The sequence below is a fragment of the Clarias gariepinus genome, chromosome 21, assembly GCF_024256425.1.
Source record: "Clarias gariepinus isolate MV-2021 ecotype Netherlands chromosome 21, CGAR_prim_01v2, whole genome shotgun sequence".
Lineage (NCBI taxonomy): Eukaryota > Metazoa > Chordata > Actinopteri > Siluriformes > Clariidae > Clarias > Clarias gariepinus.
The window spans coordinates 19,081,227-19,108,990 of NC_071120.1; the positions used below are offsets into that span (position 1 = coordinate 19,081,227).

General features: G+C 37.8%; 1 protein-coding gene across 1 annotated transcript in view; it reads left to right on the forward strand.

The window, feature by feature from the left end:
- Window positions 1-27,496, forward strand: part of dapk1 (death-associated protein kinase 1) — a 78,328-nt gene extending 50,832 nt beyond the window's left edge. Inside the window, exons 14-26 of the mRNA XM_053480848.1 lie at window positions 979-1,077; window positions 3,462-3,560; window positions 4,718-4,915; window positions 7,434-7,631; window positions 10,710-10,808; window positions 15,817-15,894; window positions 16,282-16,498; window positions 17,976-18,161; window positions 18,881-19,078; window positions 21,181-21,319; window positions 22,367-22,487; window positions 24,562-24,750; window positions 25,488-27,496. Coding sequence (XP_053336823.1) covers window positions 979-1,077; window positions 3,462-3,560; window positions 4,718-4,915; window positions 7,434-7,631; window positions 10,710-10,808; window positions 15,817-15,894; window positions 16,282-16,498; window positions 17,976-18,161; window positions 18,881-19,078; window positions 21,181-21,319; window positions 22,367-22,487; window positions 24,562-24,750; window positions 25,488-26,753 — 3,087 coding nt within the window. The 3' untranslated portion in view covers window positions 26,754-27,496. The remainder of the gene's footprint in view (window positions 1-978; window positions 1,078-3,461; window positions 3,561-4,717; window positions 4,916-7,433; window positions 7,632-10,709; window positions 10,809-15,816; window positions 15,895-16,281; window positions 16,499-17,975; window positions 18,162-18,880; window positions 19,079-21,180; window positions 21,320-22,366; window positions 22,488-24,561; window positions 24,751-25,487) is intronic.
- The last annotated feature ends 268 nt before the right edge of the window (window positions 27,497-27,764 follow it).

Consider the following 27,764-nt stretch of genomic DNA (forward strand, 5'->3'; position numbering starts at 1 on the left):
GGGAAAAAAAAGAAGTTTAGCAGTGCATCAGAAGGTAATTCTTGGCATCTATAAGCTCAGCTATGTGGAAGAGGGTGGATAGCGCTTTCCTTCAGTAAGTGTTCAACAAAGTTGCCATGTCTGGCTTCATATCTGTCAGAGAAAGCACATGTTAGCCTTGACCCTCCCCGATTGGAAGATGTGATGGGGAAGAGTTGGTTAGAATTTGTGAGCATTAGATTGTAACTAGATATAGCGAGCTCTTGTTGTACTACTATTTGTAGTATGAGTACTCTAGTGGTTAGTTTTACTTCATTTAATTTCACAAGCTGCTGTAAGAACAGGAAACGCGTTAATTAGCCTGTGGTTGCAGCTGGGGTGCTGGCAATGTGATAATGAGCCGCTAAAATGCAAGAAAAGTGAAACTTTTTGTAAAGAGACACCAGTCAGCCCTAACATTAACATGACAGCAATGTAAATTAAATAGCATTGATTATCTGTTAATATATCAGTGTACAGGTGACACGATCATGGGCACCCAAGACTCATTTTATGCCTGTGGACAGTAAAAGCAATGCCGTGTAGTCCGATCCCTCATTAAAAGGCCAATATTTTTGAAAATTGATAAATATGTTTATCCTGGTTATGATAATATGAGAATGAGAAAGAGTTGATCTGGCCCCCAAATTCCCCAAAAGGAAGTACGGTTTTGAACAAGCACTATAAACTTTAGACAGAAGTATAAAATACATTCCACAGCGCAGGTATTGGTTAAACTGCTATTGGTTATTCTGCTAACTGCCAACTGAAAATCCAGCGTAGTTCAGATTAGTTTCTATCTAAATAATTAACAGTAATTAAGGATATATAATTCAAAGAGAGTCACTGTCACTGGTAAATGCTTCTGATGTGCAGAGATGCTTTCTGGCTTCTTTTGCTAAATAAAACGTAAAGGTCTTTTAGATGCAGCTAAAATAGTCTGGTTCTGTTGTCTCGCAGTCTGGAGCCAACGCTATCTACTACTCAGCTCGACATGGCCATGTGGAGACCTTGAAATTCCTCCATGAAAAGAAGTGCCCTCTGGACACCCAAGATAAGGTAGGCCTCTCTCTCTCTTTTTCTCTCTCTCTCTCTTATTCTCTCTCTCTCACACACACACACACACATACACGCATACTGCCTTCACAGATAGCCTTCTGGCAGGAGATTTCTTCATCTGAGATTTTTATTTCCCATCTTTCCATACATGACACATTTCCACCTTTTCCCGTTTTCCCTTTTCCCAGTTTCTATGGTCTCTCTGGACTTTTCGCAGTTTCCATGGCCACTCGCCTCAGCTGAGAGCCGCTCTCTCTATAAAATAATCGTCGCTCTGTTTACGAAAGCACCTCTCTAGACTCAAGAGCGTGCTCGGGCGTACCAATTTGCAGCATGAAGAGCTGTCGAGTTTCTGAAACACAACAAAGAGTCATGCATTTCAGTATGTGTTCCTTTATTAGAGATGGAAATTGCAGGCCTGCGTGGTTTCGACAGCCTTGAAGTAAAGTGGCCTCGCTAAATGCTGATATGCCGTTAGTCTTGTTAACGGTACTGTTGGAAAAGCCTGGTGTTTTGAAAGTGTGTGATTTATGGTGTAGCTCAGACTGTAAATGAACTGTTATACAGTATAGGTCTACCTTTTTAGTTAAAGTTGGTGTAGCTATTTTACACAAGCTGTTTTTAAAATGATCTCTGTATGCGTTCACTGACAGTCTCAAAGCGTCAGAGTCGAAAGTATGTTATATTTAAATCTTTAAAAGGATAATACATAAGGCATGTTTTTTTTTTACCGTTTAAAGGCAGGGACAACTTGGCTATAATAAATACTTACTATAAATAAATAAAAAATCCTTGTGCTGCCTTAGCTACAGAATTGTATAGTACTGTGCAAAAGTTTTAGGTAGGTGTAAAGAAATGCTGTAAAGTAAGAATGCTATAAAAAATGTATATTTAAAATGTTATCAATTTAAAAAATGTAAAATGAGTGTACAGAAGAAAAATCCACATCGGATCAATATTTGTTGTGACTACCCTTTGGCTTGAAACCAGCATCAATTCTTACACTCACAGACCGGCACAAAGTCAAGGATTTTGTAGGATTGTAGTGTATGATTAACCAATCAAAGAAGAACCAAAAAACTTTGCTACTAAGGTGATGTTATGGAAGAAGGTCTGAAACACCTTGGGCCAGTGGTAGCTCAGTGGTTAAGGCATTGGACTACGGTTCGGAAGATCCCAGGTTCAAACAACCACCAAGTTGCCACTGTTGGGCCCTTGAGCAAGGCCCTTAACCCCCAACTGCTCAGATGTATAATGAGATAAAAATGTAAGTCGCTCTGGATAAGAGCGTCTGCCAAATGCCTAAATGTAAATGTAAGGTCTGGCATCACAGGTCAAACACCATGGCAAGACTGAGCACAGCAACGGGATATACTGTATACAATATACTGCAACAGCAAGATCTCTCCCAGGCAATGATTTCAAAGCAGACTGGGGTTTCGAGATGTGCCGTTCAAACTATTTTAAAGAAGCACAAAGACTTGGGCAATGATGAGGACAGTGGACACGGTGGTCAGACTAAGAAACTCAATGCAGCAGATGAAAGACACATTATGCTTACTTCCCTTCAACATCAGGCAGTTTGATAATGGCTCTGATGTACTGAGAAAAAAAAATCTACCTCTCCAAGCACTAGTGATACGCTGGGAAAGGTGCAGGGGTTTAATATAGAGAACTAAAGGGAGTTTTTTATTCTCATAACTGTAATTTTATTATTCTGCACAACAATCAGAAGTTCTGGTTTGACTTGAACAGCCCTCATTAAAAATCAGTGCCTGATGTACAGTACCAGTCAAAAGTTTGGACACACCACCTAATTGAAGAATGTTTTTTGTTTATATTTATTTTCCACATTGTATAACAATAAAGAATATTTAAAAAATATATATTTATAGAACACATATGGCATTAGCAAATTATATAAGGATATTTCCATATAATTCTGTTTTGTAAGAGGATTTCTCAAATGAGAAGGATTTGTTTCAGTTTCAGATCATTTCCATGAGAAAGATTAGAGTTAACTTAGTAAAACCATAATGAGATTTAGCAAAATGCTGAAATGAAGATGATGAGATATTGGACTCAGATTACAGCCTTTTGCATAAAGTATTAAAAATATATGATTGAAGTGTTTTGCAGCAAATTACCCATGAAATAATTATTATTACAGTTACTTTAAGGCCGCAATTATGGACTTTATGAAACGTATGAATTATAATAATCTTGACGTACAATGATTGATGTTGAAAATTATATACTGAAATTTCCTGTCTTGGATTCGTCAAATATCTGAATGAGCCGTGTCCCTTCGTACTCATGTTAAACCATTACCTTTCTAGTCGGCATGTTATGAATATTACAGTTTTTTTTTTTTTGTGCTGCAGTCAGGGGAGACCGCTCTGCATGTGGCTGCTCGATATGGCAACGTGGATGTAGTTCAGTATCTTTGCAGTATTCACGCCAACCCGGACCTGACAGACAGGGTGAGTAACACCAAAGAAACTTGAAGGTATAAAATAATTTACTTTAAAATGGGACTAATGTACTATACATAAAGTTACTGTATTAAACATGGAATGCCAGGAAAGTTCACTTTACATTAATATAGAATATAGAAGTAGGCTATACTGTAGTGACAAAAAGTTATAATACTTATTACAGTGTAATAGTGTATAATACTTATTGTTTAACAGTTACTGTTAAGGCAATATCTCATTTGAGGTCACAGTGTTGTGCTGACCGATAAATCATTCAAGCATTAAAAAAAAAAACATCTAACTCAAGGCATGAACCAGTGAGAAACAGGTACAGATGATCAGGCGGGTGATAAGAATACTGGTGATGCTGATCACTGAATGGTTGGAACAGACAAGAGGGGAAATGAGGTTACTGCTGACGTTGTTACATCAGCAACCAATTTTAAAATTGTACATTTATACACTTCAAAGCCTGTCAAATAATACATTTGTTGCTATTTTTTTTTATTTACTCTACATCAATACATTTTTTAAAGGGGGGCTCAAGAATTTTTTACTGTACTATAGATACAAATATAATGCAAGTACAGGAATAACACTGAAATATTGATAAAGTACTGTTTTGTGGAACGTATCATGATTCCTGTGTTATGTTATTATTGTTTTGTAACAGTTATGACCATTCAAGCAGGAGTTTCGATCTTCTGCGTTAGGTTACTTGTTGGATTTTTAAAATATGACCTCCATACTTGCTGTGGTACAGCTTACATGGAATGTTACTCTAGTCGTAGCAGATCTTGTAGAATTTAATACAAATGTCATTCTTGAACCTGATAATGATGCTAAAACAGCTTCGCTAAAGCTGAAAGCACAAAAAGCACTGATTGATTTAGCACTCCATAGGAACAGCACGCAGAGTTTGCTAATTGTTTTTGTGCCTCATTTCACTTGGCAACCCAGTCTTCTGAATTCAGTACACAAATAACAGCTGTTCTTACCCAATACTTCAGGATGACGTTAACAGAGTTTCGATTTCATATATGGATGTAACGGAAGAAGTACTGGGTGAAGCAATCGATTAGGGAAAAGAAAGTTTAACTCTCTTACTGGTTCTTTGCCCTTGCTATATTTGACTAACACTTTAATTTGTCTTTGTGCTACAGGAGCAGGAGACTCCTCTGCACTGTGCAGCATGGCACGGGTACTCAGCAGTGGCACGGGCCCTGTGTCAAGCTGGCTGCGATGTTAATGCCCGTAACCGTGAAGGTGAAAGTCCACTGCTCACCGCCTCAGCCCGCGGCTTCCGTGACATTGTGGAGTGCTTGCTGGAGCACGGGGCTGACATGGATTCCACTGATAAGGTACACCGTTGTGTACACACGTGTGCGCACACACACACACACAGGCACTGAATAACCAGTAATGCATATAAGTGCAATAACAACCTGAGGTCAGATGAAGCTGAAAGTTCAATATAACAGAAGTTATTTAATCCAGTTCAGCACATGGATGAGTCAGCAGGTGTAGCTCCAAACCATCATAAAGCAAAATCCAGCTGGAGCTGGTCCTTCTCTGGATGTTTCAGGATCCTCGCAGGGTTGGCCTTTGTTTACTAAAGCTGGCATAATCGCCAGTTGCCTCGGATTGGTAGAAAAATAAAGAACAGGTGAAAAGAATTACCGTAGTTGCCATTCAGAATAGATGTACTGGAGTATGTAGGTTATGGGTTAAATTATGTGTATGCAAGATTAAAGAGATGCGTCTTGAGTCTACTTTTAAACTGGGAAACTATGTCTGAGCCCCGAACATTGTCCGTAAAGCTATTTAAAAACTTTGAAGCTAAATATGAAAATGCCCTACCCACTTGTGTAAATTTTTATATTCTGGGAACTACCAGAAGTCCAGAGTTTTGTGATCTTAAGGAGCGTGGTGGATTGTAGCATATCAGAAGACTGGTTAGATATGTGGGAGTCAAACCATTTAAAGCCTTGTATGTAAGTAATACTATTTTGCAATTAATTCTAAACTGAACAGGTAGCCAGCGCAGGGATAATAATATTGGGGTTATATTTTCTGGACCTAGTAAGAAACCCTGGCGGCTAACTGTAGCTTGTTTATTGAGGGAGCAGAACAACCACCTAGTAATGCATTATAGTAGTCCAGTCTGGAGGTCATGAATGCATGAACTAGCTTTTTTGCATCAGATACGGATAAGATGTTCCTAAGCTTGGCAATATTTCTAAGGTGGAAAAAGGCTGTTTTTGTGATATTGGAGATATGATTTTTAAAGGACTAGTTACTGTCTAATATTACGCCCAGGTCTTTTACTGTCGAGCTGGTGGTAACAGTACATCTTTCTGAAAGCAGGCTGAATTCTGAAAGCTGTTGTGTGCTGGTTTTTGGGCCAATAAGTAATATATCTGTCTTATTCGAATTTAGTAAAAGAAAGTTATCGGTTATCAAATCTTTTATATACTGGGCACACTCAGTTAGTCTAGACAACTTTCATCTGGTTTTGTTGAGATGTATAACTGGGTATCATCAGCATAACAATGGAAACTAATCCCATGTCTTCTAATGATGTTACCCAAGGGAAGCATGTATATTGATAACAGCAGAGGTCCTAAAACTGCCCCCTGTGGGACACCATATTTCACTGGCATTACACCAGATGGTTCTCTATTTAGATCTACAAAATGATATCGATCCGACAGGTATGATCTAAACCATTTTAATGCCTGTCCCTAAATACTAATGTGATTTTGTAAGTGATCTATGAGAATAATATGATCTATAGTGTCGAATGCAGCACTAAGACTAGTAAGACTAGAGATGCAGCCTTGGTCCGAAGCCAAAAATAAGTCATTTGCAATTTTAACTAGTGCAGTTTCTGTACTATGATGGAGCTTGAAACCTGACTGAAATTCTTTGAGGATATTGTTTTCCTGCAAGAATGTGCATATTTGAGCTGATACTACATTTTCTAATATTTTTTATATAAATGGAAGGTTTGAAATCGGTAATTTGTTATTTTATTCGGGTCTAAATTATATTTTTTAAGAAGAGGCTTAATTACTGCCATCTTGAAAGGTTTAGGGACGTGAACTAGATATAATAAGGGATTAATAATGTTTAGAAGTGGCTCTCCAACAGTATACATCACTTCTTTAAAAAATCTGGTTGCGATTAGACCTAACAAGCACGTTGTTGATTTAGCCAAGGTGATAAGATTATACAGCTCTTCCTGCACTATACCTGTAAAGGACTGAAAATCTAAATTTGAAGCTTTAGACTAAACTGGATCATGAGTTGCTATTGGAGGTTAAACCTCCGTTATTTTCTTCCTGATACTATCGATTTTTTCATTGAAGAAGTTTATAAAGTCTTCACTTCTAAACTGTGATGGGATACTTTCTGCAGACATCATAGGTTTTGTTAGGCGAGCCACTGTACTAAGTAAGAACCTGGGATTGTTTTGGTTTCTTGCTATCAGTCGGCTCAGATGCTCAGCCCTAGCAGCTTTTAGGGCCTGTCTATAGCTGCACATACTATCTTTAAAGGAAACATCTTTATTCATGCCCGACAACGCTTCTATAAAAATAATATGGATTTTAAACAGCCCTACATTACAGATGCTCTTGAATCTAAGTATATTGCTAATGTCTAAATTGAATTAGGTCCAATTCTACATCACATGCTTTAATTTACAATCGGGCTATTATTGGGCTCCTGCAATTGCAAGGATTCTTAATTTCCTCTAAAGCATCTATAGACACATTTGCACAATAGCTACACATTTAGAGATGTAAATGTCTCTCTCTGACCGTTTTCTTTTATTTTGCAAAATTTTTTAATTTCGCATTTGCATGTGTGCTACAGGACAACCACATTGCACTGCATCTGGCAGTACGGAGGTGTCAGGTCGAGGTGGTGAAGTGCCTCCTCAGCCACCATTGTTATGTGGACCACCAGGATAGGCATGGAAACACACCACTGCACATCGCCTGCAAGGATGGCAACCTGCCATTGGTGGCGCTGCTCTGTGCTGCTAAAGCAAATTTGGATATTCCGAACAAGGTGAGAAGGGTTCAGCAAAATTCAACAAATCCAAAGGAACGGTCTTAGTAATCATGAATCATAAGAAGATGATAGATTTTTATGTAGCGCACACAAAATACCCAAAATAGTATATACTTGTTTATCTTGTTTTGTATGATTATTTTAATTTTTTTTTATTAATAAAAAGGTATTTTTCAGTTTGTATGATTATTTAAAGACTAGCTTCAGTTTAGCCTCCTGGGACCCTGCGTCCTCATATGGAGACATTACTTTTTGTGTTCACAGCACCTTATACTTCATTATATCTAATTTGAGACCTGTTGTCCTCATTAGTAGACACTTTATAGCATCATGTAATGGTAGCAAAAGCCCAGTACACTAATTAGTAGAAACATAGGAAGGTGTCAAACTCAATTTTGTGTTCAAAGACAATGATACGTTTTTATACTAATCAGGTCCTACTAATCCCATATATATATATATATATATATATATATATATATATACACTTACCTAAAGGATAATTTGGAGCACCTGTTCAATTTCTCATTAATGCAATTATCTAATAAACCAATCACATGGCAGTTGCTTCAATGTATTTAGGGGTTTGGTCCTGGTTAAGACAATCTCCTGAATTCCAAACCGAATGTCAGAATGGGAAAGAAAGGTGATTTAAACAATTGTGAGCGTGGCATGGTTGTTGGTGCCAGACGGGCCGGTCTGAGTATTTCACAATCTGCTCAGTTACTGGGATTTTCACGCACAACCATTTCTAGGGTTTACAAAGAATGGTGTGAAAAGGGAAAAAACATTCAGTATGCGGCAGTCCTGTGGGCGAAGATGCCTTGTTAATGCTAGAGGTCAGAGGAGACCTTTGACTGAAATAACCACTCGTTACAACCGAGGTATGCAACAAGGCATTTGTGAAGCCACAACACACACAACCTTGAGGCGGATGGGCTACAACAGCAGAAGACCCCACCGGGTACCACTCATCTCCACTACAAATAGGAAAAAGAGGCTACAATTTGCACGAGCTCACCAAAATTGGACAGTTAAAGACTGGAAAAATGTTGCCTGGTCGGATGAGTCTCGATTTCTGTTGAGACATTCAAATGGTAGAGTCAGAATTTGGCGTAAACAGAATGAGAACATGGATCCATCATGTCTTGTTACCACTGTGCAGGCTGCTGGTGGTGGTGTAATGGTGTGGGGGATGTTTTCTTGGCACACTTTAGGCCCCTTAGTGCCAATTGGGCATTGTTTAAATGCCACGGGCTACCTGAGCATTGTTTCTGACCATGTCCATCCCTTTATGACCACCATGTACCCATCCTCTGATGGCTACTTCCAGCAGGACAATGCAATATGTCACAAAGCTCGAATCATTTCAAATTGGTTACTTGAACATGACAATAAGTTCACTGTACTAAAATGGCTCCCAAAGTCACCAGATCTCAACCCAATAGAGCATCTTTGGGATGTGGTGGAACGGAAGCTTTGTGCCCTGGATGTGCATCCCACAAATCTCCATCAACTGCAAGATGCTATCCTATCAATATGGTCCAACATTTCTAAAAAATGCTTTCAGCACCTTGTTGAGACAATGCCACGTAGAATTAGACCAGATCTGAAGGCGAAAGGGGGTCAAACACTGTATTATTTAATTTTGCATGCATTTTTAATTTATATAATATTATATAATAAATATATATATATATATATACAGCTCAGGTCTTATATTTTTATTTTAATAACCGTAATCCTGACAAATGTAACTGATATAATTATATAATGCAATTTAAGTGACTTGTTTTATGGATAATATTTACTTGTTTCATGGACAATATAATACTTGTATTTTGTGGTTAGGTAAATACAAATATTTATTCAAAATATACTGTCCAAAGGTCTTGAGACACCCATCATTTTGTCATATTCTATTATATAGATTAAATAAATAATAGTTAAAAAAAATGTGTTTCTGTGACAGGCTGCAAAATGTGTAAAATCCAATTTAAAAATCGATTCTTTATGTAACAACTTAATTTCCCTTCTCATCTGATCCAACCACTCAGCATTCAGCAGAGTATACTGTATAATCACCAGTATATTAAACACCGGCCTGATCATCTGTCATCATCAACACCCGTTTCTCACATGTTCATGCCTTCAAGTTAGATTTATTTATTTTATTACATTTTTTTCATTTATCATTTAATGATTCATAGGTGACTGTGTAGCTAAACAAAAAAAATCATTCAGTATTCATCTGAAACTGCCTTGATACAGGGAGTGGACTGAAAATGAAAGCCAAAAACCTGTCAAAAATGATGACAGAGAGATCTGTTCTTTAGGACTATGTTACAAATACTAGAAAGCAAAATATGAACAGATGAGGGGTGATTCAAGACTATTTCACAGTACTGTACATGTTCCCGTAAAATCCCATCAAAGATATAGTAGATAATAGGAGTTGAGGGTTTACCCTAGATAAACTTTTAAAACACCTTATGCAATCATTTATTTTTAAAACTCGACAGGATACAAGGACTAATATTCAATATTTTGTCAGCAGGATTTATCTTACTTGAGGGTTTAATGGACTGTTATACTAAACAATTACTTTTCCATTTCCTCCATTTCACTCCTGTCCCTGCTTCCTTCCTTTGTGTTTAAGAGTTCTGCAGGATTTCACCTATTGCATTATTTAAAACCATTTGTTAGAGCCGTGATCTGTTGAACAAATGTACTTTTTGTTCTTTTGCCCTAAGTTTATTAGAGACAGCACTTCCATTAGCCTAAAGGCAGAAGATGGATAGTGGCTCTCATTTAAAGTTTCAACATGAGTAGAATGTTATTAGTGTACGATTGATCAGTCATTGCCAGAGTTTCTTAAATCGAAAGTGCAGAGGTTTATATTTCCATATTGGCTTATGACTTGAAGATGAAGATTTTTTTTTTTACCCTCTGAACTCCTCAGACTGCTGTCTCTCTAAATGGTATTGTTGGGGAGTTTTTTTTGTGGAGTGGTGTAATCTTAATTTCTCTTCATTTTTTTTATAATTATGATTATGATTATTATTTTTGTTGCAGTTTGGGAAAACTCCTCTCCATGTGGCCGCGAGTAACGGAGGACTGGAAGTGGTGAGGCATCTCTGCGTGGCCGGAGCTAACACAGAGGCCATCACTATTGTAAGTCTTGGGACATAGCCACTGGCTTTCCATAAACCAAGGTTTTTGAATGAGTTATAAAAAGGTTGAGTGAAAGTTCAGTATCTTTAAAAGTAGAAATACGGTAAGAAGACAGATGACATACTGCAGTAGTATAGTATGAAATAACATAGTTTAAGAACACTTAACTTTCGAGAAGCTCCTGCATAGACGGCACAGAGACTGTTACTAATGTAAGGGGGGGTTTGGGGTAGGAAAATTTTTTTAAGTAAGTGTTGTTACCTAAAACACAGATTCTCAGTCATGCGTCTACCCCTGCATGTTAAACATTACTGACACCATGATTCATATGAGTTATAGCTGACAGGCAAATAACTGCTTGAGTGAAAGGAAGGAAGTAACTGGGGAAGAAAAAATACATTTACATAGCACAGGATTGGATTTACAGTACAGAACAAGCAGTTCTGGTACTAGTATTGAGATTAAAACTCTCACTCATTCTCTATAAGGCTTATCATGTACTGGGTCATGGGAAGGCTGGAGTCTATCCCTGGGGACTCGGGGCACTAAGCAGGGCGCACATACACACAGTTGACGGGTTAGACAAGGATTATGAGCTCTACTGGTTAAAATCTTACGTTTAAGAGGCCAATTATGTGCCTTGTTCATTTGTATAAGATAAGGTTAATAAGCCCTATTCTGTAAGTTTGTCCTTGTAGTACGTTGTAGTGCGATAACACTATAACAACAGCCATGGTAATAGGTCTTGTTGACATTTGCTAACCGTCACATAAGCATCTGTGTGAAAACAGATCTCTTTTCGAGAGCTTTTTGAGAGCTGCAGTTAGCCTTGTCTGTCTATAGAAGCACAGTCATAATTTGAACCATGATTGGTTTCATAATATGTTTATTGAATATGGAATTGTTCAGGCACAGCTACTTGGATGGATGTTTTTCAAATGAAGTAAATTCTAAAAGGTTAAGTGGTTTAATTTCCAGGATAGTGCATTTGAAATGTTAGCCTGTAACTTTATGCACTACTGAGACAGAAATGATACAAAATAATGGCAGAAAAGGGCCAGATCAATGACTAACATTTTTGACATGAGCAGAAGCAACATTCTTTAAAAAAAAAAAAGTTTTTAAAAAAAGTTAATTTGGCTGCTTATTTCTTGTGAATCCTAAATATAAGACTGAGAATGTACATGTCTCTACCCACGCCTTTTTTCTGTGCCTGACAAATAAGGACATAGGGATAAGCTCGAGAGGTCACACCCTTCCTGACTTTAGCCAGAAATTAACACAGAAACTTTTATCATTTAAATTATCGATCATCTTATGCAATTGTGTTGTGTGAGTAGTTCTTTTCTAAGGTATCATTATGATGAGCAGGAAGCTGTCATATGTTAAGATGTAACATAAACAGGGTTTAAAAAAAAACACTAAGAATGCGTTATTTTAGAAACTATTTTTAGCAAACCCTGAAATAAGAATTGTGGGTGATATGCAGCTTTAGGCATTTGGGTGCGATCGTGTTCTGTGTACAAGGTATTTTAAGGGCTCCTTACGTACATTTATTTAATTATTACATAAATGATGTAGTACATCAGCATTCTTCCGGCATTACCTGAAGTCCAGTCTCTGCGGAAGCTTAGGAAATAAGATTAAGTCGAGCGAAAGCTAATTGGTGCGTATTTAAAATTGAGTTTCCAGTTTATTCTTTTTTTCTTCTTCCTTGCTATAAATGACTTCTGAAAGAGCACTATTAGGTATATAGTTCAGGTATCAAGCACCGATCGGTCACTCTCTGATACTGGTTACTGTATATGCAGCACTATAGTGGCTGTGTATTTAAAAGATGTCTGAAATCAATACAGGTCAAGGTAGCTTTAAAAATTTCCTGTGCATGCAAGCTTGTCCCTGGAGAGCAGGTGTTATTGATGCTTCTTAAACAGTCTTCATAAATGTGTGTGTATGTGTGTATGGCATCATGTATCCACTTGGTCATGTGCAGATGATTACTGCGCATGTCTGAAGGACACAGAAAAGGTCCGTCTCTCCCTCTGTCAGCTCTGTTGGGTAATCAATACTTGCGAGAACAACTCAAGGCTCAATACTCTTTAGAAATGCTCAAAATACATGTGAAGGACATCGAGCATTACCCTGTCACTCTGACGGACTCTGCAGCCATTTTGCCCATCAATAATCCTCATTAAACCATTATTCAGGCACCCCTACACTTCCAGTCTAGCATGCAGCTTCCCAGTACTCAGGAACTGGCACAGTGCTGAAGTCAGTGTTGTGTTTAAATGTGGGATTGTTGGGGATGCAAATTTCACACATTTTTCTTAACCATTAGTCGAACTTTCTAACACTCAATAATTGATTAATCATTAATAGTTAATGATCATTAGATGCATGTTTTTTCAGATTAAGGTTCTAATGACATAGTCCAGTGTTTCCCCATATAGAGATTTATTTTGTAGTTGCATGCCATAGAGACACTGCCCAAAACGTATTAATTTTATATTTTTTTTATTATTTAACGCTGGGGAAAATCTTCGCAGATCATTGATTTGCTTAGCCCCTCTCTTTCTCTCCCACAAACGCATCTACACAAACCTGTCTGTGAATAGCCCAGCCCATCAGTGCACAAACATCGGCTACTTACTTAAAGCACTTACGAATATCCAACAGTTCATGCTGCTAAACGGTTGGTTTACTGAAATTGCCCTAAAACAATAGTGTACGGATGTGTGACGGAGCTCTCTGTAAAATGATGATGGCAGAAGGGGAAGTGGATTGTAAGCAGGCCGACAGTATCTATACCCATGTTCCCCATATTTATATGGCACGTAATGGGGACATGACAAAGGGGACTATATTCGCTGAGCCCTGCATTCCCCAGTTCTGGGGTGCTGTGTTCCCAGGGTCCCATGTTACTAAGGTTCTGTGTCCTCCTGGGATATTTGTTTGACTAAAATCTTTCTAGGGACCTCCAAAAGCACAGATAATGATGGATAAAGATAAAAATAGTTTTGTGTTTAAATTTTTTTTAAACCCTATAATATTAATATTATATAATATTCAGAACATATTTTATCTTGAAATGGGTCACATTTGTCTTAAATGTTAATGTGTGTTAACAGAAAAAAATAAATTACTGGAGAACATATGTAGGATCCAAAGAACAAAGGGCCCTGGAAAGGGCTTCCATCCAGGTTACCACTACATCCAAATCATAAACCTTATCTGTTAATACATCCACTTAAATCTATTAACAGTTAATTATTAACATCTCTACTGCTAAATGTTGATGGATGATCCACTATTCATGGGTATTAAACCCTTTTGTCTGTTTTCATCTTTGTTGTGTTTTTCCAACCTATATTTCCTTGTCATTATAAGACCACCTACCTCAGTCTTAATCTTATAAGGCACCTTTAGTTGTTTTGGGACATCTAGTAGCCCATAAATAAAGACAAATACCACCCTAATTAGGTATCGTACAGTGTTAGACTGAGAAATAAAAACAACCAGAAAATGATAAATGTTCTAAAATGAAAGGTGGGAAATAAAGAAAGACTGATGGGGGAAATGGCTTAAACACAGCACAACACAGCACATAATATTCACCTGATGTTCATATGTTACTTTAAAGAGACCTGACCTTCAAACATCGGTAGTTTTATGATTGCAAACAAAGCTATAGGTATTCTATCTTGGTGTATATTAGCTAAGTAGCTTGCGCTAGCAGGAATTTTTTTTTTTTTTTTTTAGAAATTCCCTCAGAGATCAAGTCCAGTTAGCTTATAAGCTAGCTCTCTAGCATTCGTAATAAAATAAAATCAAATTCAGTTTTATTTATTACATACTTAACTATAGACAATACGATATGCAGTGAAATGTTTTTCCAACTGTTCATGACCTAAAAATAGTAAGATAAGATAGAATAGAAGTTAGAAAGACTTTCTTCAACAAAAGAAAAAATTTAACTAAGAAAAAAAAGATAAACTTGTACATTTGGGATGAATGTACAATCTACAAGTTACAATAAAGTAAAATTATGATAAAAACATATGAAATGTAAACATTATACAGTACATTTTTTTGAACATGAAGTTTGTGAAGCTTTTTAAAATATTAAATAAAATTCCTTTAAGAAATCAGTTAAGTTTGGGATAAGTTATTCTAGCTATAAAGTTAGCATTAGAAACATTCCTCTCAGAAGTCCTGTCAGGTTAGGTGGTGGTAGTTCTGTAGTTTACGCTCATGCTTTTTATACAGTATGGTTTAAACTCAAACCTGTGCTTTTATTTAAAAAATTTTAACTATCTTATCTAGCAAGTTTTTAATTTTTTTTTAAAAAAGTATTAGCAAGGGCGTGTTCTAGCACAATGGGCCTTTAACCTGTCTTTTCTATGCTTTTCTCCTGACTTCTTGTGGATTTTCACACCTAATGTTCACAAAATATTTATTAGTGTGTACTTGGGGGTGTAGAATGGAGAATGTTGGCCGATTAGAGTGCGGCACCGAGAAAGGACCACAGCTGTTTTATGTCTGTGTGATTAGCAGTAGGCTTGTGGTCTCAGGTGCTGGCTGATTGTATAGAAGGGTGTTTAGTGCGGGATTTAGGCTTTACTGGTTTCCTCTGTAAGCCCTTGAGGTTTGTGTGTGTGTCCCAACCTGTCTCAACACCCTCCTCTGTCATCATGCTCATAAATCCAATCTGCCTTTAGTCACACACACACACAAAAAAAAAACAAATCTGCTGTTGTCTTTGTCAGCTAACAGCCATCATCTTTCATCTGGACCTCTATAGTGTATCACGGATTCACTGTTCAGATCTAACACCCCCTTTTCTTCTCTCTTTCTTCATCTTTTTCATCATCCTGTCTGTTCTTTATAGTAGGTGGTAATTCAGAACACTAATGGAGTTTTTCTTTCTCAGCCTTGCTCATCCAGCCAGCTCGCTTCATTCTTGAAGATTATCTATCTTTATCTTCATTTCTTCTGGTTTTTTTCATAGGATGGAAAGACGGCAGAGGAAGTGGCAGCTGCAGAACAGCAAGAGCACGTAGCACTTCTGTTGGCCAAACTGAGGAAGGTTTGTGCTCTATTATGTTGAACAACACATACGTTTTAATCAGTCAACAATGATTGCTTTTGGTGGTTCTCCAAAAATTCAGTTAATATAATTATTATTTACCTGTGATTAGAGTTTGAGTGTGTTTGCATATATTGTGCATATGTAGACTGATAAGCTGTTCTAACTGATGTCTGTTATCAATTTGTTAGATTGAGTCCAGGTTTTATAAGCTTCTATTTATGTTCCAATAATGTAGAAAGATTTTAAATTAGCAGCCACATTCATGCGAGATAATGGTTTATGTTTTTTTTTTTCTTTAGCCCCACCTATTAAATAGTGTGGTAAATACCTGCTTCCATGTGCACTAATAACATCCGTTAATTTCTTCTCTGATTGCTCCCCTAGGACAATCACAAAGGTGGCTATATCCAGCAGCTGAGACCCACTCAGGCACCTCAGCCACGAATCAAGCTCAAACTGTTTGGCCATTCCGGTTCTGGGAAAAGCACGCTTCTGGAATCTCTGAAATGTGGTATCCTGAGGAGCTTTTTTAGGCGTAGGAGACCCAGACTCACCAACCCTGTGAGACACCCAGCCTCACCTGCCACATCCAAACCTGCAGGTATGAAAGGTGTTGCCTCTTTAGTGAAATCATCATTATGCTTCAGAGAACCGTCCCAAACACATTTTTCTCTGAACGTTTATGGACTTCTGGATGAGTAGATGGCTCTTGACCAAATAGCAGGAAACAATAAAGTGTTGTACATGGTTCTCTGGATAAGAACTTATTGAATAACATGTTGTACAGTACAGTATTTGTACCCCCTAACATATAGCAGATGCCATTCATTTGCACCTCCAAGAGGATATAATAAAAACAAACCTGAAATGAAAGTTTCAGGGAAAGACGGAGAAGAGTTGTGTGGAACGTGTCAAGTGCGCTAGACATCTTCAGCACAGTGTGACTAAGACGTTCTCCGAAACCCTCATGCAAGTGCAAGAACGAAGCATACTGTAGGAAGAAAAAAAATAAAACTTTTTTGGGTTCCACTGATGAGAGTGTTAACTATAGAACTGCTGCTTGTTATTTTACTGCTCTAAACCTGACTCGAGTCTGAGCCGAATTGAGTAGGTAACATTTCCTACTACAGTGATGTCATTCATGGTCAGTCTTTGCAAATTCAAATCGAACAAGCCTCAGTCTTGTGTGGTGTGATGCGAATAAGGTCATCATCTTTGGTCTTTGCACTCTGTACCTTTTGTCTCACAGCCAAATAGATAATAAAATGTAATTGTTTGAGAACTTTCATTTATTGCACTGATCAGCTATAACATAGACATACACCACAAGACATTAAGACCAATATTATTTGGGTTCACCTTTTACCACTGGGCCAGCTCTACAAGACACTACAAGACCTCTGGTGGTGTTCTGTGGTGTCTGGCGGGTGGGGGAGCGTCTGTGGATCAGGCTTGTTTGTCTGGCGGATTCTATATGCTCAGTAATATTAGGATCTGGAGAATCGGGAGGACTGATTAACAACCTGAACTGTTGTATTTGCCTGCTAAGCCCTATACACAGCAGGCTTTGATGCACTTTTTTACTTTTCTTCAGCAATTTATGCTACATTGGCTTTTCCGTGGGATCCTACCAGAGAGGCTAGCCTTTAGTCCCCCATAAATGAACCTTGGGTGCCCATGATGCTTTTACCGGATATAACTAAATATCAGTGGTAATCAATTAATCTGGCAGTGGTGTTGGTGTTGTAACTGCCTAATGTCAACTAGCATTAACGCCTACTGTATCAAAGTAAGATTTTTAAACTTTTTGGATCTGTAGATTCATACTTGCACTCCTCACTCTTGCAGCAATACAGCTGTATTCAGTTCTTTATAGTCATGAATTAACTGAAGTAGAACATTAAAATGGGATTTTAAGAGGTTAAAAGCTTTTGAATGGCCATACTGCCCCCTATTGATTATAGGTTGTTACTGCACAATTACCATCATTCTTTGTTAATGTAGTTTGTTTTTATTAAATTTAATTGTGTGTGTGTGTGTGTGTGTGTGTGTGTGTGTGTGTGTTTACTCCTATCCAGTTTCTGTGAGTATCACAAACCTGTATCCAGGCTGTGAGAATGTAAGCGTGAGAAGTCGTAGTATGATGTTCGAGCCCAGCTTGACTAAAGGAGTATTGGAGGTGTTCACTCCTGTCCACGGCAGCTTGAACACAGCAGATGACACAGCCACCAAGGCCATCGACATCCACACAGCCAATGTCAACGGTTCGACACCCACTTTCATTCATTTTTATATTTCTATTACAAAACCTCATGAGTCATGTTGCAGTCTAGAAAAAAGCTGAGATGAATTCTAGCAATTTAAAAGGAAATGTATTGAGTCAATAAGTAATTAGCAGGTAGAAATAGTTTATGCTGTATCTTTATTGTTCATTTGTCATTACTAAGATCAGTTTGTATGTCAGGGTCCATATAATAATTATTGGCTTTAGCTGTCTATAGTATACAGATAATTACCAGGGCTAAAAAAAAAAAAAAAGTATACAGTATACCTATATAACTTGTATACCTATAAAACTATTACACTTGAATGATGCTACGTATTCTAAGGCATGCTAATCAGACAGTTTAGCGGTACAATAAAAATCCACATTTGTGTATCCACTTAAACTTTTTCTCTCTGATAAAACAGTTCCATCTTTTAAATAATTAATATAGAGATTTTAGGCAAACATTTGAAGAACAAGGTAATGAAAGTGTATATTAAAAAATGTGATTTCTGTAGATGTTTGGAACGGCCCCAATGCCTGCTCTCAGCTCAGCTATGGCAGATACTGTATATAGATAAAGATTAAGTTGGGAAAATAAGGAATCACTGGCAATAATTTAAAAAAGTCACTTATTTGTTCATGTTGATTAATGAAAATGAATGTGAATTTAGTTTAATAGAATATTTATGTCTACATGTGTGTGTATTACTGTAGGTGTTGGAGACTTCAGCGTTTGGGAATTTTCCGGCAATCCAGTGTACTACTGCACCTACGACTATTTTGCAGCCAATGACAGTACAGCCATCCACCTGGTGACATTTAGCCTGGAGGAGCCGTATGAGACTCAGCTCAGCCACGTCACCTTTTGGCTCAACTGTCTCAAGGCTCTCACACTGCCTGAGGACAACATTGGTATGTGTGTATGTACAGTATGTATGTGTGTATGTATGTATATGTGTGTATGTATGTATATGTGTGTGTGTGTGTATGTATGTATATGTGTGTGTGTGTGTGTGTGTGTGTGTGTTTTCGTATGTGGAGATTATGGATTGACATCTTAGACAGTGCCTTCCACCACCATCATCAAAACATGTCACAAGGGATCTCTTCGTACTAGTATTCACCTCTGTAGTACAGATGCAGGTCAAATTTACTGTATATGCAGGTCATAAAACTGCGGGTTTACTACTTTATGTAGAATTTCCTTTAGTATGTCACCTGTATGTCTGTCAATAATGTAAATAACGTTTGAAATCTGAAATGTTCAGCAGGATTTTCTGACAATGTTGACATTTTTTTTTTTTTTTTTTTAGATCCTAAGACCTGTTATTTTCTTTTCCTTCTTTACTGCTTGGCAACCGTTGCTATCTGCCATTATCCCAGTCATGCTTTCAGCCCCTTAGCAAACACATTATCATTTCCTTGGTTATCTTTTGTTTTTTTAAGAGCTAGAAAGGGTCAACAGACATGTCTGGGAGACTTGTACTAGTGACTAGAGGATCTTGTTTTCTTTGGCAAATTGAAAAAAAAGGTCTGTGTGTTTAGTAGATCTCATTATAATCCTAACATAGACACTATCATTAAATTCCCCATTTTTTGCATCCTTCAGGCCATTTCATATGCAAAGTTTTATATACCGTGTGTGTGTGTATATGTGTGTGTATATGTATATATATATATATATATATATATATATATATATATATATATATATATATATATATATTTTTTTTTTTTTTTTTTTTTTTTTTTTTTTTTTTAATTACTTAATTATTTATTTATTTATTTTGGGGGGGGGTGTACGTATGATGTTTATTTACAATATAATTCTTTAGGTTCAGAGATTTGTCTGTATGGTTGTCATTAGCCTGCTTGATTCATTCCCTGTATTTCCCAGTGGTCTATCACTCAACTAATTGGATGGCAAGCAATATGGCTTTCGCTTTCTCCATTTTAAATGCACAAGTTCCTAAATATTTAACAAGTAATTAGTAAAGGATTAATTAAAAAAACTACATTTGCTTAATTATGTACTTTGTTTGCTGTCAGGTTAAACAGATGATGGTCTATGCAGGTTGCTTTTACTTTATTTGTCTCTAGTGAATATTTTACACTGTAACCCAAAGTACTTGAGTATATTCGATGAAAGTTCACCCAAGATACTCATGTGCACCCTCTGCTGGATGACACAATGCACATCACGTTAATATTAACACTGATCAGCCGTAATATCAAAACCAATTAAATCGAATAACACTGATCTTCGACCACATACCATCAAACTGGTGACAGGATCATGGGCACCCAAGGGCTCACCCATGCCCAGGGCAACCAAATGCCAGCCTGTCCAGTCCGATACCACAAAAAAAGTCATTGCTGGCCAGAGTAGAAAGGCACCACAGCTCACCTCACCAAGACTACCAATCTGCCCTCCAAACTCCCCAGGTCCCAATCCAGTCAAGCACCCATGGGATACTCTGGATAAACAAGTCCAATCCACTGAGTCTAGCAGAGAAATCCTGGTGTCAGAATGAGGCTGCAAGTTTTCTTGTTTGTGCTACAACATAAAATCATCATGTAAATATTCTAAAAATAAATAAATAAAAGTTTTATGGAGCCACTCTTGTGATGGAAAACATTACAAAGCTCTGATACTATATAAACAAACAGGAAAAAAGGAATATATATATATATATATATATATATATATATACTCACATACATTTGTAACAACATTTGTTTATCTATTCATTTATAACTTGTATAACAATTTCTATTGCATGGCCATAATAACAATATCGATAATAAAGAAAAAAAAGTAATTGCATTAATATTCAATTTTCTTTTGAATTACACTTGTTTGAGGTAATAGAGGCATAGAGCAACTTAACATAACATCCTTATACAGTATGTCCACCACCCTTCATATACTCCAGGCTGTAAAACACATTTCAGTTCATCAAGCCATAAGAAAGGGAATGTTAATGAAGCATGATTTTCCGTTGTGTTTCTAGCTTTTGGAGGAAAGATCAGAAATCCTCTGCACGTGGTACTGGTGGCAACACATGCCGACATTGCGAGCCTGCCGCGCTCTTTTGGTGGAGAGTTCAGCTACGACAGGGAGAGAGCTTTACTGAAAGAAGTCCGTAACAGGTAAGATTGTTAAAGGGAGGTTGCATTTAAAATACACAAATGTCCCTGTGCATTGCATGGTATGATTAAGACACTTGGAAAGTAGTATTTTGTACAGATACAGGATAAAGTATTTCACTTTGGAAGAAATTTTACAAGATTTCACAGTTTATATGATTTTTCTGATGATGGAAGGTCACTGCAATGCAAAAAGATGTATTGGTCTTTTGTTAATAAGTTTCTTGTTTTGTTTTGTTTTTAATAATTGTGAAGGGTTTTTTTTGCTATTTTTTTTTTCATGCCGTGTTCCGGAATAGTATTTTACATCATTTTATTTGCAATAAAAGTTCTGACCCAAGTAATTTCTAAAAGTAATATATACTTAAGTATATAATAGTGTGTATATATATATATATATATATATATATATATATATATATATATATATATATATATATATATATATATGTATATATATTTTATATTTGTTTTACAATAAATGAAGGTCACCAAAATATAGTCCAACAATACTGCACCTATATATACCCATATAATAGAGGAGGTAAATATGGGAAAACATCAAATTCACAACATGTATACACACTGTACAACACTTACGATACAGATGATTTGACGTTAATCTGAGCTGCCAACTTTCTGGGATAATTGATTGAATGAATTATGTCTGTTATGTGGTCCTTGGCAGTTTGTAGGCCATGTTGTACTCTAGATATGAACTCTAACTTTGAAGAACACAGGTCGTGTAACTACTATATATGTCTAAAAAAATGATTGAGCACTTTAGTAATAGAGATGAATATCTTAAAAAAGCTTAGAACAAAAGTCAGGTTCCCAGGATGGTTCCTCTCATGGTGTGTTTCTCATGTTGTTTTAGGTATCCTTTGGATTCTTCATTATTGATCTCAATTTTTGTAAAGCTTTTGCTGTACAAATTATATGTTGTCTAATGTTGAACACCGGTTCTTCAAAGTCTTGCCTAGCAAAAAGCATGTTTTAAAACCTTTGAATGTCTTTAATACCTAACTGAGTGATTTAAATCTCTCCCAGGTTTGGAAATGATCTGCAAATTGCCGACAAGCTCTTCATAATGGATGCTGGAGCCTCAAACTCAAAAGACATGAAGTTGCTGAGAAACCTCTTATTAGAGCTGCGCAACTCCATCATCTCAGTAAGAGCTTTCTGTTGTGGTCTTTTAATTGAGGGTGTGTGGTTTGGTTAGAACGATGATTCAGATTTTTACACTTTAAGTGCTTCAGCATTTACTTAGCATTTCTGTGGTATTTATGTAGTAAGATAAATTTGTAAGATGAACACGTTTGTAATATGGGGATTATCATTAAGCTGTGGCAGCTTTTACATGGTGAAAGTAATATTTTCTTCAATACAGATCTTACTGAAATGAATTGTTTGTTTTTGCATGTGCATTTTATCCCAGGTCTAAAACCTACTTATAGACAAAAGTGAAAAAAGGGGGAAATTGGGTTGACCTATTTCATTTCATTAAGTGAACTGATATCTGATTAACTCAGTTTATTAGGCACATAACCATATAACAACATTTTCAAACCCTGACTAATCTAACTGTGTTAGAAATTCACACATGGCTACCAAGGCTGTAGATATAAGTCTAAACATTTTTACCACCACGTTTGTTAAAATTACTAAGATATTTATGGGAAAGTAGGGCAGTACGGTCCGGTACTGCATACCACTAAAAGATTCAGTGGCATTACACATTATTGGAAAGAGAGGAGCAGCAACCAGCTATTATGTAATCTGTACAACACTTTACATCACTCCTTGGTAATTGCTTCTAAATCATTCTGAGTTCCCTTGGAACTGTCCATGTTTTGTTAAGATCTTTCATTACTGCTACTTAAAATAAGTGCAAGCATCCGCCAAACTACGTATCTAACTAGCTCCTAACACAAGGCTGAAACCCAAATCTCCCTCTAACCCCTGATCAAAGTTACTACTTGGTGTGTTGAACAAGAGACACCCTTTATTGCACACTAGAGCTCTATTGTACACTATTTGGGATTCAACTACAGAAAAGTTCGGGGTTTTGTTTCTTTGGAACATTTAGTTAGCTGGTGCTTTTCTTAAGCAGAATAACTGGAGACATACAGTAAAGACAAATTTGTGATTTATTTGTGGTTTGTCACAGGACTGTCCACCACCTCCATGGTTTATTATCCTTGCCTTTTTGGCGACATAGCACCAGCATGAGTGTTAAACTAATTTCATGCATGCCTAGTCAAGAATAAAAGTTATATTAAAAGATTTATTCATTTTCAGTATTCATTTCGAGTTAAAGCATCCAAGTAGGGTTTAGGAAACCTGAATGTGGATGAATACAGATTTTTGTATTTTCTTAAGCTTTGCTATATTTTTTTTTTCAAGGTTTTTAGCACATGGATATTTCTTTAAATCTGAAATAGAAATGCAACTGTTTTTAAGAAACTATTTAAGAACCCGAGTTTCCAGTATGGTGCAGACATTTTGTTCGTTATCATGGCTGAAGTTTGTGTGGTTCTGGTGTTTCCATCCATTTTCTGTGCCTCTTATACTGTATAGCGTCATGCGGGCCTTTGAGCTTTTCCCAGGGAACTCACTGGAGACATCCTAGATGATTTATGATCATTTTATTAAACTTTATATTTGTTTTACCAAATACATCTTGCAACACCGTCTTAAAACTAGTTGAATCAAACAAAAGTTGAATGTTGGTTTGAATGACAAAACACACTGTAATTGTCCCAGGTGCGTTGTAATAGAGGCATTAAAAAAAAAAGCCATTCCTGACAGTATAAAACATTTCTGTTGTGAAATGTCCTTCCTACTCTCGGTAAATGTTTGAGAGTCCTTTTGTAAGTGTAGAAAGTTATGACTCAATCTCAACCCACTGTTAATAACAAATGCCTGCTAGTCCTCTCCTTTTAGAGACACACACACAGCCACATGCATGTATCCAAAGCACAGTGTATCTTACACATTCTCTGTAATAAGACCCTCTCTCCTGTCCTCCTACACAACTTTTTTCTCTTCGCCTCCTACACATACCTGCAGCCGTCTCCTCGTAATCTGCGTCTCCGTCTGATCCGAGAGAACATTGCCTCATACCTACAAACATTTGAACTGACAAATCCATCAATCTCGAGAGGGTGGAGTGAACTAAACATGAAGGTTCTGTCGTTTAATATTCCATTGTGAAAACAGTGTTGTCTGCCTGTCTTTTTCAGAGCTGTAGGCCTATGACACAACTAGCAGAGAAATTATTGTCCACTCTGCCCTCGTGGCGTAAAGTGACTGGACCAAACCAGCTGATGTCCTGGCAACAGTTTGTGGTGGACGTACAGGACCAAATCAACCCTCTGGTCAGCGAGGAGGACCTGCGAGAGCTAGCTTTACAGCTGCACACTATGGGAGAGGTGTGTTTGTAAATGATTGTCTTATATCATATGTTAATGTATGTACAGTCAATGCCAAAATTTTTCACACCGTTCAAGAGACTAAAAATATGTTATAATGCGATTTATAATCATATTCATGTTATAAATATGAGCACTCATCAGACATTACATTACGCGCCCTGTAGTCTGATGTGTCTCCGAATTACTTTCCAGCCTCTCCCTGTCTAACATCAAAAATACTGCCAAACTCATTTGCTGTGGTGTATAGTCTGTGTACCATATATTTCCTAATTGACAGTGAAAATGGTTTTGTATGCAAATGAATGAGCTGTGGGCGGCGTTGCTTGAATAGCAATCTCTCTGTTGTTCCATTTATACTGCCTACACGGCTTTTAGCACTGTAACAGCATCAACACAGCCAGCGGTAGTCATCTGGCATATTATGTAAAAATGTTATGTTGTGCTGTGGTGAACAATTTTTTTTAAACAATTATTCAACTGCAGGTTTGAACTGCTGTTACAATGAGGTGACTCTGGGGGAAAATACCTTCACATAACACTAGATGGCAGTATAATTGCATCTATAATTACTTGTGCCTTAATTCAGTCTCCTACTGTACTTTTTGGTACTATATTGTTTCAACTAGTTTAAATATCCACTGGTACTACAAAGAAAGAAACCTACCCAGTAATACCACTGCTTGGAGATTTTTACCTTTTTCTCTCTTTTTTTTAATTTTTTTATTCCAACTTAGATCAACATCATACAGAGTGAAACTGTCCAAGACGTGGTTCTCTTGGATCCCCGCTGGCTCTGCAGTAATGTTCTTGGCAAGCTCCTGTCCATTGAAACTCCCAAAGCCATTCACCATTACAGGGGACGCTACCGCCAGGAAGAGCTCCAGACGCTGGTCTCTGAGGGGGATGTAGACGAGCTCCTTCAAATCTTGGACGCCATGGACGTATGCGCCCGCGATGTAACCAACCCCGGTATGGTGGATGTGCCCGCCCTTATCCGCGCCGGTGACCTGCAGCATTCCTGGACTGATGAAGCGGATGAAGAGGTGGAGGACTCCTTGCTTTACGGAGGTGTCCGCATAGTCCCGGCCGAGCACTTGACGCCTTTCCCCTGTGGACTTTTTCACAAACTCCAGGTGAATCTTTGTCGCTGGAGCAGGCAGCAAAGACCAGAGGCCGAGGTGGATGAAGTTAGGTTGTGGACCGGAGGCGCTCGGGTTGGAGTTGGTGGAGCTGATGCTTTAGTACTTCTAGTTAATCATGGACAAGGACTGGAAGTACGACTGAGGGGCCCAGAGTCTGAACGTAGCCGATGCTATGCTTTGCTAGATACCCTGTGTGGAATGGCAGAGGGGCTGCTTGCTGCTACACTACCAGGCCTTCTGACTGCCCGGCATTACCTGAGTCCTCAGCAACTGCGAGAGCATCACGGACCTGTCATGCTTTACCAGCCCAGGGACTTCTTTAGGGCTCAAGCCCGGGGTGAAAATGCATTAACCAACACCATGGGTGGCTATAGGGAGAGCTTTGCTAGCATCGTAGCACTAGGCTGCATCCAGGTCTACAAACAAGGAACTCTTGGCGGGGATGTAGCCATTGCTGAGGTTAGCCACCTGGCTCGTCGCAAGCTCTGCCGCATGCTTGACCCACCTGACAACCTTGGCAAGGACTGGTGTCTTCTAGCCATGAATCTGGGTCTTAGCGAGCTGGCTGCCAAGTACAGCCCTGGCACCAGTGGAACTCCTCCCCTTGACCCGTTTTCTGTCCCAAGCCCGACAGCAGCGCTGCTTTCTGAGTGGAGCCAACGTTCAGACTCTACCATCGGTGTCCTGGTAGCTAAGCTAAGAGAACTTGGCCGGCGCGACGCAGCCGATTTTCTGCTAAAAGCAGCACCCGTGTTCCGGGTCAACATGGACAGCCTTGGGACTCCACCAGAACCTTGCGGCCCAGTCTGCAACGGAGGAACATCTTACAACTCCATTAGCTCCGTCATCTCCCGCTAGAGTGCCACCCATGTGCATGGAAGAACATGTGCAATTTAGCCTGTGAAGTGTTGTTATCTTCCAGTTCCTGTGTTACATAAGACTGTAATCTGTGAAGTTTGAGACTTTGTACACATCAATCTTTCTGCTCTCTTCTTTCTGAATGTCTCATTTCTGTGAGCGTGCCTACCTTAAGAATCATTTTTAGCTCAAGGTTTTTTTTTGTTTTGTTTTTTTTAAATGTGAAAGCGTTGTGATATCAAGGAAACCTGGACGATTTCTCAATTTCGGATTCTTTTATATATTTAGATATGTATGGCAATGGTTTTGTATACGACCTTTTGAGAAAACCCTGCATAGTTAAGTGCTTGTCCCTGTTATTAATGATTCAAGTAATTGAGTGCCTTTACGATAGTAAGCCAATTCTTTATGAGCCATTTTGAAATTACCGAATGCCCTTTGAATCGAATTCAAAACCCAAAGTCTTCTAGCCCCAATCATGGGCTTGTCAGTATTTCAGGCATCAATTTTGAACCATATTGCTTTTTCAATAGAGCTTGTGATTTTAAAAGGTACAGTTTACTGTCATCTTTTTTCTCAAGTTTACATTTTCTTATGCTAATAGTTTTAGCATAGAACATGAAAACTGCACCTGTATGCCCTAGAAAGGGGTGGGCAATTCGATTCAGTTATGTATCTCGATTCTTTCGTGTGGCAATTCACGTATCGGCACACTGACTCCAAAATCAATTTTTTAAAATGAATCTTTTATGTATGTCTGCATTCGAGGTGATAAAATGTTGCCATTATCCCGTAATCCTGCAGTTTTGATAAGAACTGTAACAAAATCCGGGAAAAAAATATTGAAGTGGAATATTTATAAAATCGTAATACTTACAGAATTGCAATACAGACCCAGGTATTTTGATAATATCTTATCTTTGATCACTGGTAATTCCTGTCCGGAATATGTCCCTGTCCCTAGTATGCACTCTGGGAAATTGCTGGAGCATAAAATTATACTTAAATAAA